General features: G+C 46.8%; 1 protein-coding gene across 1 annotated transcript in view; it reads right to left on the bottom strand.

The window, feature by feature from the left end:
• LOC126210014 (uncharacterized) overlaps positions 1 to 18,536 on the bottom strand; it is a 146,973-nt gene that overhangs the window by 79,347 nt on the left and 49,090 nt on the right. Inside the window, exons 2-3 of the mRNA XM_049939119.1 lie at positions 10,400 to 10,624; positions 10,292 to 10,354 (exon numbers count right to left, since the gene is read on the bottom strand). Coding sequence (XP_049795076.1) covers positions 10,292 to 10,354; positions 10,400 to 10,624 — 288 coding nt within the window. The remainder of the gene's footprint in view (positions 1 to 10,291; positions 10,355 to 10,399; positions 10,625 to 18,536) is intronic.

The raw sequence follows: 18,536 nt of genomic DNA, 5'->3' as shown, positions 1-18,536 counted from the left end.
CGTGGGGTTGTGGACCACTGCGGCTGCGGCGGGGACGGAGCCTCTCCGCTGTTTTTGGGTCACCGGTCAACATACAACATACAGCAATGGTGGACGAGGTCCCGAACGATAGGTGCATTCTTGTACTGATCCGCTGTGCCTTCCAGAACGACGAGATTACCCACGGAATGCCACAAAAACGTTCTCCAGACCATAACACTCCCTCCTCTAGGCTGGAACCTACCGACGGTTATTGCGGGTTTTTTGCCTTAAGACATTTCACACCGTACACGCCAACAGCCATCTGTCGGATGGAGCACAGCACGTGACTCATTTGAAAAGGCCACCTGTCACCACATAACTGACGCCTAGTTGCGGTATTGGCTTGTAAAAGCCAGTGTTCGTTGTCGATGAATAGCAGTAAGCGTGGGTACTGCAGGGGGCCATTCGCAGCAACGTTCGCCGAACGATCATTAAGGAGACCCTGCTGACACGATCTTGTTTCATCTGGGTGGTTGGCTGCTCAGCAGTCGCACGTCTGTTCCCCCACACACATCTCCACAGCCGCCGTTCACCCCTGTGATCTGTGGCCTCTGGTGCACCACAGTTGAGTTGGGGCATCGGTTTTGAATCACGGTTCAAATGGTTCAAATGGCTATGAGCACTATGGGACTTAACATCTGAGGCCATCACTCCCCTAGACTTAGAACTAAGTAAACCTTACTAACCTAAGGATATCACACACATCCATGCCCGAGGCAGGATTCGAACCTGTGAGTGTAGCAGCCGTGTGGTTCGGGACTGAAGTGCCTGAAACCTCTCGGCCATAGCGGCCGGCTTTGGATCGTGCCATTTTGCCACGCACGGTATGCTTTAAGCCACCGCGGCGGAAGAACAGTTTACAAAATTAGCTGTTTCGAAAATGCTTCCATCCTCGCCTCGAGAGCCAACGATCGTGCCCCTTTGGTCGGCAGATAAATCGCTGTTTCCACGTTGTGACTACGATTTCACTGTTTGCCGCGTCTCCCCGACGCGTTGTATGTACTTTCCGCTGCTAGTGCTGACATCTGCCGCCCGCCTGTGAGAGGTTACTGCACGTCGACGTCGAACATAGGGGGTAGTCACGTTAATGTGGCTGCTCCGTTTACTTGGAAACGAGCACAGGTAGTCCCAGTCTTCAAGAAGGGTCGTCGAGCAGATGCGCAAAACTATAGACCTATACCTCTGACGTCGATCTGTTGTAGAATTTTAGAACATGTTTTTTGCTCGAGCATCGTGTCGTGTTTGGAAACCCAGAATCTACTCTGTAGGAATCAACATGGATTCCGGAAACAGCGATCGTGTGAGACCCAACTCGCTTTATTTGTTCATGAGACCCAGAAAATGTCAGATACAGGCTTCCAGGTAGATGCTATTTTCCTTGACTTCCGGAAGGCGTTCGATACAGTTCCGCACTGTCGCCTGATAAACAAAGTAAGAGCCTACGGAATATCAGACCAGCTGTGTGGCTGGATTGAAGAATTTTTAGCAAACAGAACACAGCATGTTGTCATGAATGGAGAGACGTCTACAGACGCTAAAGTATCCTCTGGCGTGCTACAGGGGAGTGTTATGGGACCATTGCTTTGCACAATATACATAAATGACCTAGTACAGGGCTTAACAACTGGCCGGTTTTGAGCGCGAGTACTCGCGTCTGCTCAGACACGTGCTCGCGAGCAGGTGAAAGGTCGAGGAGTAGGGAAGGAGGGGAGGGAGGGGAAATGCGCGCGCACGTTTGAATAGGGCCGCAGCATGCCTATTGAATTCGCACCGACTGTGTAACGTTTAAAGTACTACGATCAGCTCTAACAGTCACTTCGCTGGTTAAGACTCATGTCAAGTCGCCGTTGTGTAACCCCAACCATGCTTTCGCAGTTCAACTCCCATTGGGACGAATTGTATCTGTTTACAGAAAAAGATGGAGTTGCAAAAGTTTAGTATGTCATAAAACGCTGAATTCTTTTAGGAAATTTAATTTGCAGCGACATTATATGTCGTACCACGCGAAAGACTACGGAAGTGGAAAATGTGATGGACCAGATCGTGCACAGGAAGTTATTAAACTTAAAAGGAAGCTATCCGAAGAAGATCTGGACGACGAAGAAAAATCAGCTGAGGCAGCTCTCAGAGTGAGTTACAAAATTGCTTTGCTTTTAGCAAAATCCCTGGGCCCCTTCACTGATGGCGATTTAATAAAAGAATGTTTGGTAGCTGCAGCGGAACATTTGTGTCCATCTCAAGTTGAACAGTTTCTGATTGTGCCGTTATCTAACATGACCATTATGCGTCGCATACAGGACATGCAGACGACGTCCAGAGCCAGCTTGCAAATATCTGTAAAGATTTTATGGCGTATTCTCTAGCTCTGGACGAAAGTGTTGATATCACTGGAACAGACAGCTTGCCATATTTATTAGAGGTGTTAATAGACATCTTCAGGTGAGGGAGGAGCTCCTCGATGCAGTAGTCATGAAGAACACTGCAACTGGAGGTGATATTTTAAGTAGTGTTGAAGAAAGTGTTGAAAATATAGGATTTTCGTGGAATGCTTTAGTTTCAGTGTCTACAGACGGTGCACCAGCGATGACGGAAAAAATCAGGTTTCGTTGCGCTGTTGAAGGAGAAAATGCAAAAACTGACCGTGTCGAATGAAATAAGGGGCGTTCACTGTGTGATCCACCAGGAAAACTTATGTGCAAAGAGTATCACTCTAAAAAATGTGATGAGTGTTGTTCGTACAACCAATTATATAAGGAAGCATGGGCTACAACACAGGCAATTTAAAACCTTTCTTGAGGATGTAGAAAACCCGTATGGTAGCCTGCCTTATTACTGCCTGGCTTAGTCGTGGCGAATTATTAAATCGATTTTTTTTGCCTATTAGATGAGATAAATATGTTCATGGAAATAAATAACATGTGTGTTCCTGAATTGAAAGAGCCTTCATGGAAATGTGATCTCGTGTTCTTAGCAGATTTAACTAGCCATCTGAATGCTTTGAACATTTCACTACAAGGTAAAGATCTGCTAATTACTCATTTCATAGATCGAATACGAGCTTTTAAAATGAAATTGACACTTTGGGTGAGTCAGCTGGAAACAGGAAATCTAGCTCATTTTCCTAAATTACCATCCATGCAAGATGTTCACAAAAACTGTGAACGTTATTCACATAGTTTAGTTGCCCTTAAGGAAGAATTTGATCAACGCTTTCAAGATCTGACAGCACTAGACAGTGATTTTGATCTATTCTCCTCTCCATATTCAGCGAATATTGAAGAGATTCGCCCTGAGCTGCAACTAGAAATTATTGACCTGCAGTGTGACAGAGAATACGGAGACAAATTTCAGAACAAGAAAAACATTTTGGAATTCTACAGACACTTCCCTCAGCATATATTTCCTCGTTTGCACAAACTGGCGGCTACAATAATATCAATGTTCGGTTCCACGTATGTTTGTGAACAACTGTTCTCTGCAATGAAATGTAACAAGACGTGCCTGAGAAACGCATTTTCTGATCGAAATTTAAACTGCACACTGCGCTTACAATGCACAAGAACAATTACTCCGAACATAAACGCAATTGTAAAGGGCAAAAAGTACAAGATAACCGAGAATCCCACACTTCAGTCACACCTTTTATTGTGTAACAGTTCACAAATTAATACGAATGTAGAGGCATACACTAAGCTAATAAAATTATCTGGCACGTGTACATTCTCCTTTATTTGTTTCATTTGTCGTAGTAATAATTCGTGAGTGATATCCTTGCAGGTGGCCGCGGATTTACATTTACATTGACTGGCGGCAGCTGTTGTGTGCCTCACATGACTCTCCCCACTCTCCGCTCTGGTCCGGTAGTGGGGGTAGCGTGCTCGTGCTGCTCCATGCTCGCGCCTTGCTGCTCACAGCTTGCTCCGCGAGCACGTATGTTGTGAAGCCCTGACCTAGTAGATAGTGTCGGAAGTTCCATGCGGCTTTTCGCGGATGATGCTGTAGTATACAGAGAAGTTGCAACATTAGAAAATTGTAGCGAAATGCAGGAAGATCTGCAGCGGATAGGCACTTGGTGCAGGGAGTGGCAACTGACCCTTAACATAGACAAATGTAATGTAATGCGAATACATAGAAATAAGGATCCTTTATTGTATGATTATATGATAGTGGAACAAACACTGGTAGCAGTTACTTCTGTAAAATATCTGGGAGTATGCATGCGGAACGATTTGAAGTGGAATGATCATATTAAATTAATTGTTGGTAAGGCGGGTACCAGGTTGAGATTCATTGGGAGAGTCCTTAGAAAATGTAGTCCATCAACAAAGGAGGTGGCTTACAAAACACTCGTTCGACCTATACTTGAGTATTGCTCATCAGTGTGGGATCCTACCAGATCGGGTTGACGGAGGAGATAGAGAAGATCCAAAGAAGAGCGGCGCATTTCGTCACAGGGTTATTTGGTAACCGTGATAGCGTTACGGAGATGTTTAGCAAACTCAAGTGGCAGACTGTGCAAGAGAGGCGCTCTGCATCGCGGTGTAGCTTGCTGTCCAGGTTTAGAGAGGGTGCGTTTCTGGATGAGGTATCGAATATATTGCTTCCCCCTACTTATACCTCCCGAGGAGATCACGAATGTAAAATTAGAGAGATTAGAGCGCGCACGGAGGCTTTCCGGCAGTCGTGCTTCCCGCGAACCATACGCGACTGGAACAGAAAAGGGAGGTAATGACAGTGGCACGTAAAGTGCCCTCCGCCACACACCGTTGGGTGGCTTGCCGAGTATAAATGTAGATGTAGATGTAACTGGAATGAAAACCGAGGATTCCCATCGACGCTGGACGTTGCATTAGAGACGTGATGAGCTGTATTTCTTTGGGTTGTCTCCTGCTACAAATTACAAATATTTTCTGAAACACCAGAGGGAATGCGCCTGGCGACTCTTGTATATCAGTGAGAGTAAAGTTTTGTCAATCAGTATGCATGCGACACGATACGTATCTAATATGTTCCACGATGCCGCGCATGGAAACGTGATTTCCCGGTACTCATACCTTGGGTTCTACTGGTGACTGAAAGGTGGGGGTCAAGTGGTTTGGAAAGCCCTTGGGCTAGGGACCATTTGCGTACCCAGCAGAGGGCTGGCCTTAGTGGCACTCCCCTACAGTACAGAGTCGAAGTATGAATATTACACACTTCGCCCTGCTTAGGCAAATGGGTCAAATTGGTTGATTCTTTTTGGATTTAATGTGGTCTACGGTGGGCTTTATGGTAGTTCCTCGGAAAACTATATTTTCGCGGTCACCAGCAGACCAAACTGCAGCCGAGGATTCCAAGACCGCTGTGCACAGTAAATGGCTGAAATTTTTACGATACATTCCTAAGATACCGTTGTCAAACAACAACTATGAAATTTTTTTAAGTATCTTTATTCGTTTCTGAGACAGAGTTTTTACACGCATAAAATACGCACTTAAAATCCGAGGCGCAAAGGAAACTATTTTGTAATATGACAGAACAGGGATAAACATGCTGTAAAGTGACTTCATTGAATAAAGTCTTATCGGTTTTCAAGCCATGTCAACTCTAATATAATTGTCCAGCTTTTGATGGATAGCTCTGCCATGGTCATCAGTAGTAAAACTAGTGACTGGTTCTTTTTTTTTCTTTATAGTAATTTGATTCACCTGCCCCATGGGCAGGGGAAGGCTGGCAGCAGCACAGTCCACCGCTCTTCAGCCAAATGGTTTTACAAACTATATGAAATCGGAAATGGGAACGATTACAGAAAAAGGTGGGACAAAAGGGAGACATAAAAACACAATAAATGGAGATTATGGGAGTTAAAATGTACACTAATACGGGGACATGCACAGAAGGACAGTTAAAAAGTCGACATAAAGTTAAAAGAACACAGCTGGCAATTCGTGAGCACTTAAAATCACAGGACTCAAACACAGGTTAAAAGTCGGCCACAGAATAAAAATCACACAGAGCGAGACACTTAAAAAAGCAAAACCACTGGAAACGACAGAAACACTTACAGAAAATAAAAACCGCTGGTAGGAACCTGCCGAGGGACTGGAGGTCGGATAGGAGGGGGTAAGGGGGCGGGAGGAAGAGGAATAGGGGGGCAGGGGGCGCACGAAGAGGCAGGCGATGGACAGGAGGGAAGACAGGAGGGAGAGCGGAGACACAGAAGGGGAGCACGGCGGTGGGAGGGGGTGGAGGAGGGGGAAAGCCACTCAGGGGAAGGGAGGGGAAGGAGAGGCGGCACTGAGCAGCAGGGAGGAGGAAGGTGGGATTAGGAGGGGAGGGGTAGGAGTTGGAAGTTGCGTTGGAAAACAAGGTGGAGGGTGCGGAGATGGAGACGGGCGACACGCTGAAGACGCGGCAACGGGCTGGGGGCGGGGAGGAAGGGGGACACCAGGGGGTGTGGGGGATCGAGGCGGCCGACAGTATAGAGGGTGAGGATGTGCTCAAGAAAAAGGAGAAGGTGGGGAAGGGGATGCTGTCGTAGAGGATGCGTGTGGGGGAGAGAAGGCGGATACGGAGGGCGAGGCAGAGCACCTGGCGTCCTATCATTTGAGACAGGACTGGCACTATTTCCAGCTTATATATCTACGATTACAGCTTCTGGCACCAATCACAGAGGGCCGAACCGTCGCGTGCGCAGAAGGTGAGCCGGGCAGCTCGTAGCAGCTCCGGCCCGCTTCGGAGCCGATTGAGGTCGGGTGGGGCGAGGGTCCGGCGCCACGTCTGAGGCGCCGCTCCTTCCTCCCCACAAGCGTTAAAACGCCCGCCGCTGCTTTCTTCTGACATCCAGAGCCCGCCACCACGCCCTACTCAGTGGGCACCTCTAGGCTCTCTTGAGATTGTTGCTGTTCATTCTAATCTCAGCCGCCTGTTTTATAACGGAGTCGCAGTGTGTTGACACACAAGCCAAGATTCCTGTGTTCTCAAACTGACCGTTTTTGAGGCAACGCTCAGCTATGTCCGGGTTGTCGAGCTCCCTGTGCTTAGTACGTTTCTTCTATTCCGCACAGCGCTCTGCAACTGTGCGAATTGTCTGGCCCGCACAGATGCTGCCGCACTCGCAACGTACACCGTACACACATGGCGCACGAAGAGCTCTGTCGTCTTTAACGGGGCGGAGCGTATCTCGTATCTTGGGGGCGACCCGAAACACTGGTCTGAATCCATGTCTCTGCAGTAGACGTCCTAACGTGCTGCTCGTTGCCACACTGCACGGCGGGAAAGCCACCGGCTCGGCTTCTTCTCCCGATTCACAAGGCGTCCTTCTACATTGACATCTGAAAATGTTTGCAATGTTTTGCTGTAGCCATTCTCCCTGAACACGTGTCTCAAGTACTGCAACTCAGACTGTAGGTGGCCGTCGTCAGAAACAACTTTGGCCCTGTGTACAGGGTGGTGAAAACTACTGGCGTTCAATCATCAGTCAGCGTGCGTCGGTTTCCTGTACAATGAATGACCGAGCCGGCCTCCTGCCCTCCGCTCAACTGAAACATCTGGCAACGGTAGCTCCTCCACCTCGATGGTAAATTTAATGTTGGGATGGATAGCGTTAGTGTGATCCACGAGCTGCTGCAGCGTATTTTGACGGTGAGGCCGTATCAGGAAGCTGTCATCGACGTACCAGCGGAAGCAAGACGACGTACCAGTGCAGAGTTCAGAGCCTGCTCCTCGAAGAGCTCCATGAAGAAACTGGCGACTGGGGGAAGCCAGTGGTGAGCCCATCATATTATTCATCGTGGTACAAGAAATACTCCCAGGACGCAAGTGACTCCGTTATCATCTAGGAACACCATGTGTAGTACTGAAGCATGCACAAAATTTTTTGCACTTAAAATTCGGCCTTAGATCTAAAATTTGTTTTACGTTATTGGTGTCAGTTGCGAGTGCGGCAGCATCTTACAGGCCAGACAATTCGCACAATGGCAGAGCGTCGTGCCGAGCACAAGAAACGTAATCAGCACAGGGAGCTCGCAACCTGGATATAGCTGAGAATGGTCTCAAAAACGGTCACAAAATACATTTTGAGAACACAAGTATCTTGTCTCATGCGTCAACATACTGGGACTCCATTGTAAAAGAGGCGGCTGAGATTAGATTTCAATTTCACATAAGTAAACTATCTAAATTTTGCTGTGAAATACTTTTTTTCTCAAATGTTCACAGGTCCTGCTACTGCAGGGAAAAATGCTCCTATTCGAGCACAGGAAGTGCCAATACATTCCTGTCTGAAAAGTGCGGTAGCAGCTGCCTCATTGTACCTTTCTTGGCACCCAAAAATTTTCTCAAAAATTTTGGCATATGAACATATTCGCGCCGTTTTATTCTGAGAGAGAAGAAGACAGTAGGAGTGGCAAAGAGACTTTAAAGTAATAAATACTGGATGGTAGTTGACAGTGGTCGTGTTATACAAAGAGCGAATGACAGTAAGAGAGGAAGAGAGGGAGACAGTGGCGGTGGAACAAAGCTGACAGTGACAGAAGAGTGCTAGGAAAAGAGGGATGGAGACAGTGCCAGGAGGAGAGGAATAAAGAGAAAGGCGAAGTGATAATCAGAAACAGTGGATGACAATGTCAACGGGGAAGAGAGAGAGAGTGACAGTGAGAAAGCAGCAGTAGGTAGGAATGAATGAGATATTATCGGTAAGAGAGAGAGCGAGATACTGACAGTGAAGGAAGACAATAGTAGTAGGACAGAACGAAGGGAACTATGACTGTGATACAGGAGACAGTGACAGAGAAATTTTGGAAATTTGTGGTAAGGTCTTATCGAACGAAACTGCTAAGGTCATCGGTCCCTAAGCTTACACACTACTTAATCTAACTTACGCTAAGGACAACACACACAACCATACTCGAAAAAAAAATTGTGGTAAGGTCTTATGGGACCAAACTGCTGAGGTCATCGGTCGCTAAGCTACTTAATCTGACGTAAACTAACTTACGCTAAGGACGACACACACACACACACACACACACACACACATATGACCGAAGGAGGACTCGAACTTCCGATGGGTGAAGTGACAGAGAGATACAATGACAGTGAGGTAGGCTGAATGAGGGAATGAGAAAGGCCAACTGGGAGTCGATGGGTATGAGCTACTTACAGCGATGGACTGGTGAGTGTGAATGAGCCACACTTAGGATGATGATGATGATGATGATGATGTTTTGCGGTTATCAGCGCCCATGCAAATTCCCAATCTTTGCTCAGTCGAAACTCGCCACCTTCACGAATGATGATGAATATGCTTCTCCGGTCTGGTACAGGCCATCTCATGCCAGACAAGTAGACATTGCTCTTAACGAAACCTGCAGGTTGATCACAGGTAAGCTCTACTGCCTGGCTGGAATAGCGCCACCATGGGTACGCAGAACAGTTGCTGCCAACAAGGAGAGACTGAAAGTCGAAGAGGACAGTGCCCATCCACTGCACGGACATAACCCACCACAGCAACGGCTGAGTTCGCGAAAGAGCTTCCTGAGAACATCCGAGAAGCTCACCATTTCACCAGAGAAGGCAAGGCTGGAGCTATGGAAGCAGTCGACGCCTCACCTGCAGACGCCAGAAGCTGAAGAACTGCCAACTGGACACAACGAGAGCTGGCTGGTGTGGAAATCTTTAAACAGATTACGATCAGGAGTTGAACGATCCAGAGACAACCTGAAGAGATGGGGCTTCATAACAGAAGATACGTCCTGTGATTGTGGACAAGAACAAACCACAAGCCACATGCTCCATGCCCTACATCCTGCACGAAGAGTGATCTCCTGCAAGCCACTCCAAGCGCCTTGGAGGTTGCAAAGTACTGGGCACATGTAATATAAATGCAATTTGTGTATATATATGTACATATTTATTGATCTGTATGGCTACTGTAAATTTGTGTGTTTCTGATTCGAGAATAATAATAATAATGAAATGATGAGGACAACACAAATACCCAGTCATCTCGAGGCAGGTGATCACAGTTAGGGGATGTTATAGGAGGAGGAAGTCAGTTGCATGTTAAAAATTTCTGGGAGATTTTTAAAGGTGCTGGGTGAGGTAGAATGAGGCAGCTGGTACTCCACTTTTCAGTCAGAGTCTTTTGAATGAACAGGAACTTATTCACGTTTATTGGGCTCCGATAGGAGTATTTTGCCGCTGGTAAGTGGCTGCCTGATATTGGTAGAGGAGGATTGGTCGGAATGTATCGTAAAGGTGAGTGGAGCAGTGCTCTAGCTGTCCCTACCTGCGTGTGCTGCGGCGTGGTGTCGCACTTCTCGCCCTGGCGGCAGCCGCCCCCGGCCAGCAGCTGCGCCGCCCCCGCCCCGCCGTCCCCGTCCCGCCTGCGCTCCGCCTCCGGAGGCGGCGGCGCTGCGTCTTCTTCTGCAGCCTCTGGACGGATGTGCACCAGCGGCCGGTAAGGCGCGGGGATGCGGAAGGCCCGGGCGCCGCGACGCCCGTCGGCGGGCTCCAGGGAGGGGGCGTGGCCCGAGGGGGCGTGGTCCGGGGGGGCGTGGTCCGCTCTCAACGTCGACGCGCCCACCGCGGCCAACACAAACAGTGCCAGCACCGCTACCATCTGCATCACGAACCACATTGCGTTATAACATGTATACAGCCCCACCATTGAGCTTATTTACAAATTGGCGTTACACCATCCTGTCTCACTAAGAGGATGCAGGGGTCGAATAAAGAGTTATGCCGTATTTTAGGGAAAGTTGAGGAATATTCCCTGTCGATCAGTTTGGCTTTTGGAAAGGTAAAGGCGCCAGAGAGGCGGCTCTGACACTGTACTTGGAAATGGGCGCCTTGCTATTTGGGGAGCAAAATAACCGATGATGGTCGAAGTAGAGAGGATATAAAATGTAGACTGGCAATGGCAAGGAAAGCGTTTCTGAAGAGGAGAAATTTGTTAACATCGAGTATAGATATAAGTGTCAGGAAGTCGTTTCTGAAAGTATTTGTATGGAGTGTAGCCACGTATGGAAGTGACACGTGGATGATAAATAGTTTAGACAAGAAGAGAATAGAAGCTTTCGAAATGTGGTGCTACAGAAGGATGCTGAAGATTAGATGGGTAGATCACATAACTAATGAGGAGGTATTGAATAGAATTGGGGAGAGGAGGAGTTTGTGGCACAACTTGACAAGAAGAAGAGACCGGTTGGTAGGACATGTTCTGAGGCATCAAGAGATCATAAATTTAGCATTGGAGGGCAGCGTGGAGGGTAAAAATCGTAGAGGAAGACCAAGAGATGAATACACTAAACAGATTCAGAAGGATGTAGGTTGCAGTAGGTACTGGGAGATGAAGAAGCTTGCACAGGATAGAGTAGCATGCTGCATCAAACCAGTCTCAGGACTGAAGACCACAACAACAACAACAAGAAAATTGGAGTCATTTTCATAGAATTCGTCGACGTAAAATGGTTGGCAATGTATGAGGGGCGATCAAGAAGTTTCCGTTCATAGGCAGTACAATTCAGAATCAGTATGCCAATCAGGTAAAATCGCCGTGAGGACTGAGTCAATCACCCCACCAGCTTGAAAATAGGGATTTGGTAAAATACCGTGGCTTGCTGCTCATGCTCGTCCAACAGGTACTGCCGACCTTTCAAGGCCCTCAGGGACCAAAGGCGATCAATGGCAACTCGCTGTAAATGCATACAGCTTTAGCTGTGCCCTGCTTGAAACAGTCGTATCTTTTAAATACCTGGAACGAGCGTGTGAGGACTATGGTAGGCAACGCGAACGGTCGACTTAGGTTTACTGAGAGTATTTCAGGGAAGTGTGGCTCATCTGCAAAGGAGACCGCATATAGGATGCTAGTGCGACCTATTCTTTCGTTCGAGTGTTAGGGATCCGCACCGCTTTGTATTAAAGAAAGACATCGAAGCAATTCGGAGGCAGGTTGCTACAATTGTTAGCGGTAGGTTCAAGCAACTCGCAAGTGTTGCGGACATACTTCGAGAAATCAAAGGTAATCAGTGGAGGGAAGGTGACTTCCTTTTCGAGGATCACTATTGGGAAAATTTAGGGAACCGGTATTTGAAGCTGACTGCAGAACGATTCTACTATCACCAACATACATTCCGCGTAAGCACCACCTAGATAAGGGAAATCTGGTCTGGTACAGAGGCATACAGATAGTCGTTTTTTCCTTGCGCCGCCTGCGTGTGGAACTGGAAAGGAAACAAGTAGCAGTGGTACAGGGTACCCTCCGCCACGCACCGTACTGTGACTTGCGGAGTATGTATGTAGATGTAGATATAGATGCCTGATAATCTCATGGGGATATATCTACATCTACTTCTACATATATACTCCGCTAGACTCCGAGCGGCGTCTGGCGGAGGGCACAATTCGCGCCAAAGTCATATTTGCCCCCCCCCCCCCTTCCCAGCTTTGTTTCACTCGCGCATCGCGCTAGGGAAAAACTACTGTATGAACGCTTCAGTACGAGCTCTAATTTCCCTTATCTTTGAATGGTGATCATTCCGCGATTTGGAAGTTGGTGATAATAATATATGCTCTACATCTTCGGCGAACATCGGATTTCGGAACTTAGTGAGCACCTCCTTCCGTTTAGCGCGCCGTCTATCTGCAAGTGTGTCCCACTTCAAACTTTCTATGAGATTTGTAACGCTCTGGCGATGGCTAAATGTACCAGTCACGAATCTTGCCGCTCTTCTTTGGACCTTCTCAATCTCTTGAATGAGACCCAACTCGCAAGGGTCCCATACAGACGTACAATATTCTAAGACTGGACAAACTAACGTATTGTAAGCAATTTCCTTTGTTGAAGGACTGCATCGCTTCAGGATCGCAATCTAGAGTTCGCTTTGCCCGTTACTTGTGTAATCTGATCGCTCCATTTCAGATCATTTCGAATAGTCACACCCAGATACTTGACGGATGTTGCCGCTTCCAAAGACTGGGCATTTATTTTGTACTCGTACGTTAATGGGGATTTTCGCCTTGTTATACGCAGTAGGTTACACTTACTAATATTGAGAGATAACTGTCAGTCGTTACACCACGCATTTATTTTGTGCAAATCCTCACTGATTTGTTCACAACTTTGGTGTGATATTACTTTCCTGTAGACTACAGCATCATCGGCAAACAGTCTAATTCCGCTGTCAATACCATCAACCAGACCGTTTATGTAAATCGTAAAAAGCAGCGGACCTATTACGCTGCCCTGGGGTACACCTGATGTTACGCTTGTTTCTGTTGATGTCACCCCGTTCAGTACGACATACTGATCCCTGTCTGTTAGAAAACTTTCTATCCAACTGCATATGTCATTGGATAGACCGCAAGTGCGCGCTTTTTGTAGCAAGCGACAGTGCGGAACTGAGTCGAACGCCTTTCGGAAGTCGAGGAATATGGCACCAACCTGGGAGCCGGTATCTAGAGCAGCCTATTGTGTATCATGCACAAAGAGGGCCAGCTGTGTCTCGCATGACCGCTGTTTCCTAAAACCGTGCTGGTTTCTGCAGATGAGCTTCTCAGAGTGTAGAAAGGTTGTTATATCTGAACACAAATTATGTTCCATGTTTCTACAACAAATCGATGTCAGTGAAATTGGCCGGTAATTATGTGCATCCGATTTTCTACCCTTTTTATAGATTGCTATGATCTGGTCCTTCTTCCAGTCCCGTGGAACGTTCCGCTGTTCCAGTGATCTCTGCTAGATGGATAAGAATGGTGGTAGATTTGTAGCATAGTCAACATAAAATCTTACGGGGATACCGACTGGACCAGATGCCTTCCTGGCGTCTAAGCATCTCAACTGTTTTACAATCCCATAGTGCTCCAGTGCCTCCCATTTGAGTTGGCTATCTTCTGCGCGAAGAAGTCCGTTATCATGAAGCAGCACCAGCCCTTGTCGCATATTTCCCAAACGCTTCGCCTTAATTGCACACCGTAATTTGTCCAGCGTTGATGCAGACACCAGGTTCCTTGAGATCAATAAGGAATAGGCCTCGGAAATCAGACAACAGGGTGAGGAGATGGCTGGTCGTGAGCTTGAGCTTTCCACACCTGTTCCCTGGGGGTGCACCAGCTTTTGTCGTCTGCAACAATCTGCTCAAGGAAGATGTTCCTTCCAACACTGAAACGCTTCAGATTTTTCAGGGAAACAGCCATCTACTTTTCGTTGCCCATTCAACGTCTGGGGTATCCATTGGCTGCAGACCTTACGGAAGGTGCGAGATTCGGGCTGTAGGGTAGATGAGGAAGAACAGTTTTGTGAGATCCTCTCGGGGGCGCAGACTTGTCTGGGGCCTTGTCACGGAGAAGGAAAAATTTGTTGCGTTTTTGTGGCGACGAACACACTGAAGTCGTTTCTTCAATTTTCTAAGAGAGCACTCCGTCTTCAGGCCACAAGTGGCCCATCGGGTCCATCCGACTGCCGTGTCATCCTCAGCTGAGGATACGGATAGGAGGGGCGTGTGGTCAGCACACCGCTCTCCCGGTCGTTACGATGGTTTTCTGTGACCGGAGCCGCTACAATTCGGTCGTAGCTCCTTAATTGGCATCACGAGGCTGAGTGCACCCTGAAAAAAGACAACAGCACATGGCGGTCCAGATGGTCACCCATCCAAATGCCGGCCACACCCGACAGTGCTTAACTTCGCTGATCTGAGGAACTGGTGTATCCACTGCGGCAAGGCCGTTCCCCAAATTTCCTGAGAGAAGCGCAGTACAAGTCAGAGTTGATCGTTGCACCATAATGGAGGAATTCAAACCAAATAACGACTAGAAAGTCACAAAAGCTGGTCGCCAGGACATTACTGGCTGAATGTGCAACTCTGAACTTTTTCTTCGGAAGTGAGATGGTGCGGCGTCACTCCAGAGATTGCCGTTTTGTTTCCGGTTCGAAGTGATGAACCCATGTTTCATCGCCTTTGACGCTGTTCGACAAAAAATTGTCACAATCAGCCTCTCAACGTGCAAGTAATTCCACACAGATAGTTCTTCGTTGCTCGTTATGGTCTTCCGTTAGGCAGCGAGGAAGCGATCGGGCACACACGTCTGAGTAAACCAACTGGTGGACGAGTGTGTCAGCACTACGTACAGAGACGTACAGATGCGCACCGAGGTGTCTGATTGTGTTCCGCCGATCACCTCAGGTGAGAGTGTCCGCACGTTGCAGGAGTCACAGCTGCGTACGGCCGGCCGGCCTGCGGGAGATGGGACAGGTTTGCGCGACCTCGTTGCCACGATGACACACGATGGCTCAACGACTCACCGTGCTTTTGTTCACTACCAGGCGTCCGTAAATATTCTGCAGGCGCCTACGAATAACTGCGATGCTCTGGTTTTTCGCCAAAAGGAAATCGTTGCAGCTGTCTGCTTGGAATGCGCCTCTCTTACAGACGCCATTTTGAAGGCTATGTGTAGCGCTGCCACCTACCGGAACTTCATGAAACTATAGGAGCTGGAGCGGGAATATTCCACGATGTCCCAGAACAAATTTCACATTTTTCCAACCGAAAGTGGTTGAGAAAAGTATGTGTTGCAAAGCTTATTGTACGCCCCTTGTAATGTGGATAAAGACGAGAAATTCCGACGTCTACAAAGAAATAGATAGTATCACTAAAACTGTACGGAATAGGAGCTTGAAATTATTTATTCTATGGCCAATTTGTTGCACGGGCAGCCAAAGACTCATAAAAGACTGCTCAACACGATTAATTTGAAGGTCGAAATCAGCTGGTTAGAAGAAAGTGGCGAAGATCTAAAAGACGTAAACATCAGCAAAGAAATCACTATCTAGCCTGTAGAACACTGGTGACGAAGTAGAGATTCATGGTGAAGCTTCAACAGAAAACTGACAAGAAATCCTCTGAAGAACGGAAGGAAAAACATAATGCGTTCATAAAGAGATAAGAAGGTGGAACTCAAGCTAACTACCAGTTCTACATTCGCTTCTTAACTAGTTAAAATTAAGAAAGGTAAAAGAATTGGGACAACAGAGCCACGTAATAACTGGAATACAAATGAAATGATGCCCTAGTTCACATTCGCAGAAAACCAGAGGAAATACCATATGCGTATATGAATTTGGCTGCATATGAGCTTCGCTTTCTACCACGACGCTGAAATGTTTCGAAGAAACTTTTGGAGAGTGGACGAAAGTCTACAGCGTCCGTCCGAGCATTAGCGCGTGTTCATTAGCGGTTCCGCTGCTTCGAAGGAGGCCGGATGTCCGGTGGACTTGGGCCCAGAGGAGGTGAAGTGGTGCCTTCTGCAGCCGTAGTGCCTGGCAAACATAGAACGCGAGAGAAGTCGAGCGACATTGGAAGATGCACGGAAACAGGCGGAGCTGTGGTAGAAGACGAGTACTCGATCACTGATCGCCATTTGAAGCACTTGTTTGTTTGTGAAAATGTTTATCTAAGTGTGGCAGCTTTATAAGCGATTTCTTTCACATCTTTACCAGAAATTCATGTTCCACAAGATAGTGCGTACTCATGTTTACTTTACATATGTTGGTTCAAAAATGGCTCTGAGCACTATAGGACTTAACATCTGAGGTCATCAGTCCCCTAGAACTTAGAACTACTTAAACCTAGCTAACCTAAGGACATCACGCACATCCATGCCCGAGGCAGGATTCGAACCTGCGACCGTAGCGGTCGCGTGGTTCCAAACTGAAGCGCCTAGAACCGCTCGGCCACTCCGGCCGGCCTACAGATGTTGTATAAACATTTCTGTATAATATGTGCTCCTTAGGAACGAACTTTCGGAGTTATCAGATGTAAGTGTTTAAAACAACTGGTGTCCTCTATCAATCTGAAACATTAAATGAGATGGCTATTTTAAGGTGACTCTGTACATATTGAGTAAATATGAAGTACTGTCACTGTTTATCTTGTTTGCAGCCAAGTCATCATCATTGGAAACAAGTGATTTTACATATATCGCACTCGTTAACGAATATTAATAAACCATCAGACAAATTTTATGTAAAACAGTACCTTTAAGAGCCGGCCGGAGTGGCCGAGCGGTTAAAGGCACTACAGTCTGGAACCGCACGACCGCTACGGTCGCAGGTTCGAATCCTGCCTCGGGCGTGGATGTGTGTGATGTCCTTAGGTTAGTTAGGTTTAAGTAGTTCTAAGTTCTAGGGGACTTATGACCACAGCAGTTGAGTCCCATAGTGCTCAGAGCCATTTGCACCAAGTACTTTTAAGTCGTTCTGAGAGGTTCCTATTTTACTTGCATGTTCATGAGCATGCTATAAGTACCTAAAATTCTCCAGCCGTTTGTATAGAACTCAATGTTAGGTCTGTTGCTCACAATTCCCCTACTGACACATATCTCATTTTTAATAGACTCATTATTTACAGAGCCTACGATGTACAAAGCTGAAACATGGTAACACACACCACACGCTTTTCCGTTGCGACCAAACCTTGTCTCTAAATGATCTGTCGGAAACGTATCGATTAACAAGCATTTGCAACGGCTAGAAAAGCTTAAGTAACTTCCGTCTATTGTTGTTTTTTGATACTGAGACGCACACGTCTAGAAATACATTTAACTGTAACTAATCTCAAACGCTGTCTATGTCCCTAGTACAAACGCTACTCGCTTATCTTTATACAGGGTGATTGAGCTGCCCCTACAAATGGATTTATGTAACCTGCAACACCATTAAATACCACACGCACACGCCGAAAGCGTGAAGCCCACAACTGCAGCCTATGCAGTCAGAACCTGCCGTATTCTACGGGATTATTTATTTATTTATTTATTTTTGGCTCTGGGCAGCAAAGACCCTACAGACAACAGTCTACGTTTCTAGTATTTGAAAGCTTTTGACAATGTTGACTGGAATACTCTGTTTCAAATTCTAAAGGTGGCAGGGGTAAAATACAGGGAGCGAAAGGCTATTTACAATTTGTACAGAAACCAGATGGCAGTTATAAGAGTCGAGGGACATGAAAGGGAAGCAGTGGTTGGGAAGTGAGTGAGACAGGGTTGTAGCCTCTCCCGATGTTATTCAATCTGTATATTGAGCAAGTAGTAAAGGAAACAAAAGAAAAATTCGGAGTAGGAATTAAAATCCATGGAAAAGAAATAAAAACTTTGAGGTTCGCCGATGACATTGTAATTCTGTCAGAGACAGCAAAGGACTTGGAAGATCAGTTGAACGGAATGGACAGTGTCTTGAAAGGTGGATATTAGATGAACATCAACAAAAGCAAAACGAAGATAATGTTATGTAGTCGAATTAAGTTGGGTGATGCTGAGGGAATTAGATTAGAAAATGAGACACTTAAAGTAGTAAAGGAGTTTTGCTTTTTGGGGAGCAAAATAACTGATGATGGTCGAAGTAGAGAGGATATAAAATGTAGACTGGCAATGGCAAGGAAAGCGTTTCTGAAGAAGAGAAATTTGTTGACATCGAGTGTCAGGAAGTCGTTTCTGAAAGTATTTGTATGGAGTGTAGCCATGTATGGAAGTGAAACATG

Source organism: Schistocerca nitens, chromosome 10 (genome assembly GCF_023898315.1).
Source record: "Schistocerca nitens isolate TAMUIC-IGC-003100 chromosome 10, iqSchNite1.1, whole genome shotgun sequence".
In the NCBI taxonomy this organism is placed as follows: Eukaryota; Metazoa; Arthropoda; class Insecta; order Orthoptera; family Acrididae; genus Schistocerca; species Schistocerca nitens.
Note: the sequence above shows the minus strand (reverse complement) of the source record. Positions and strands in the feature narration are given on the sequence as shown.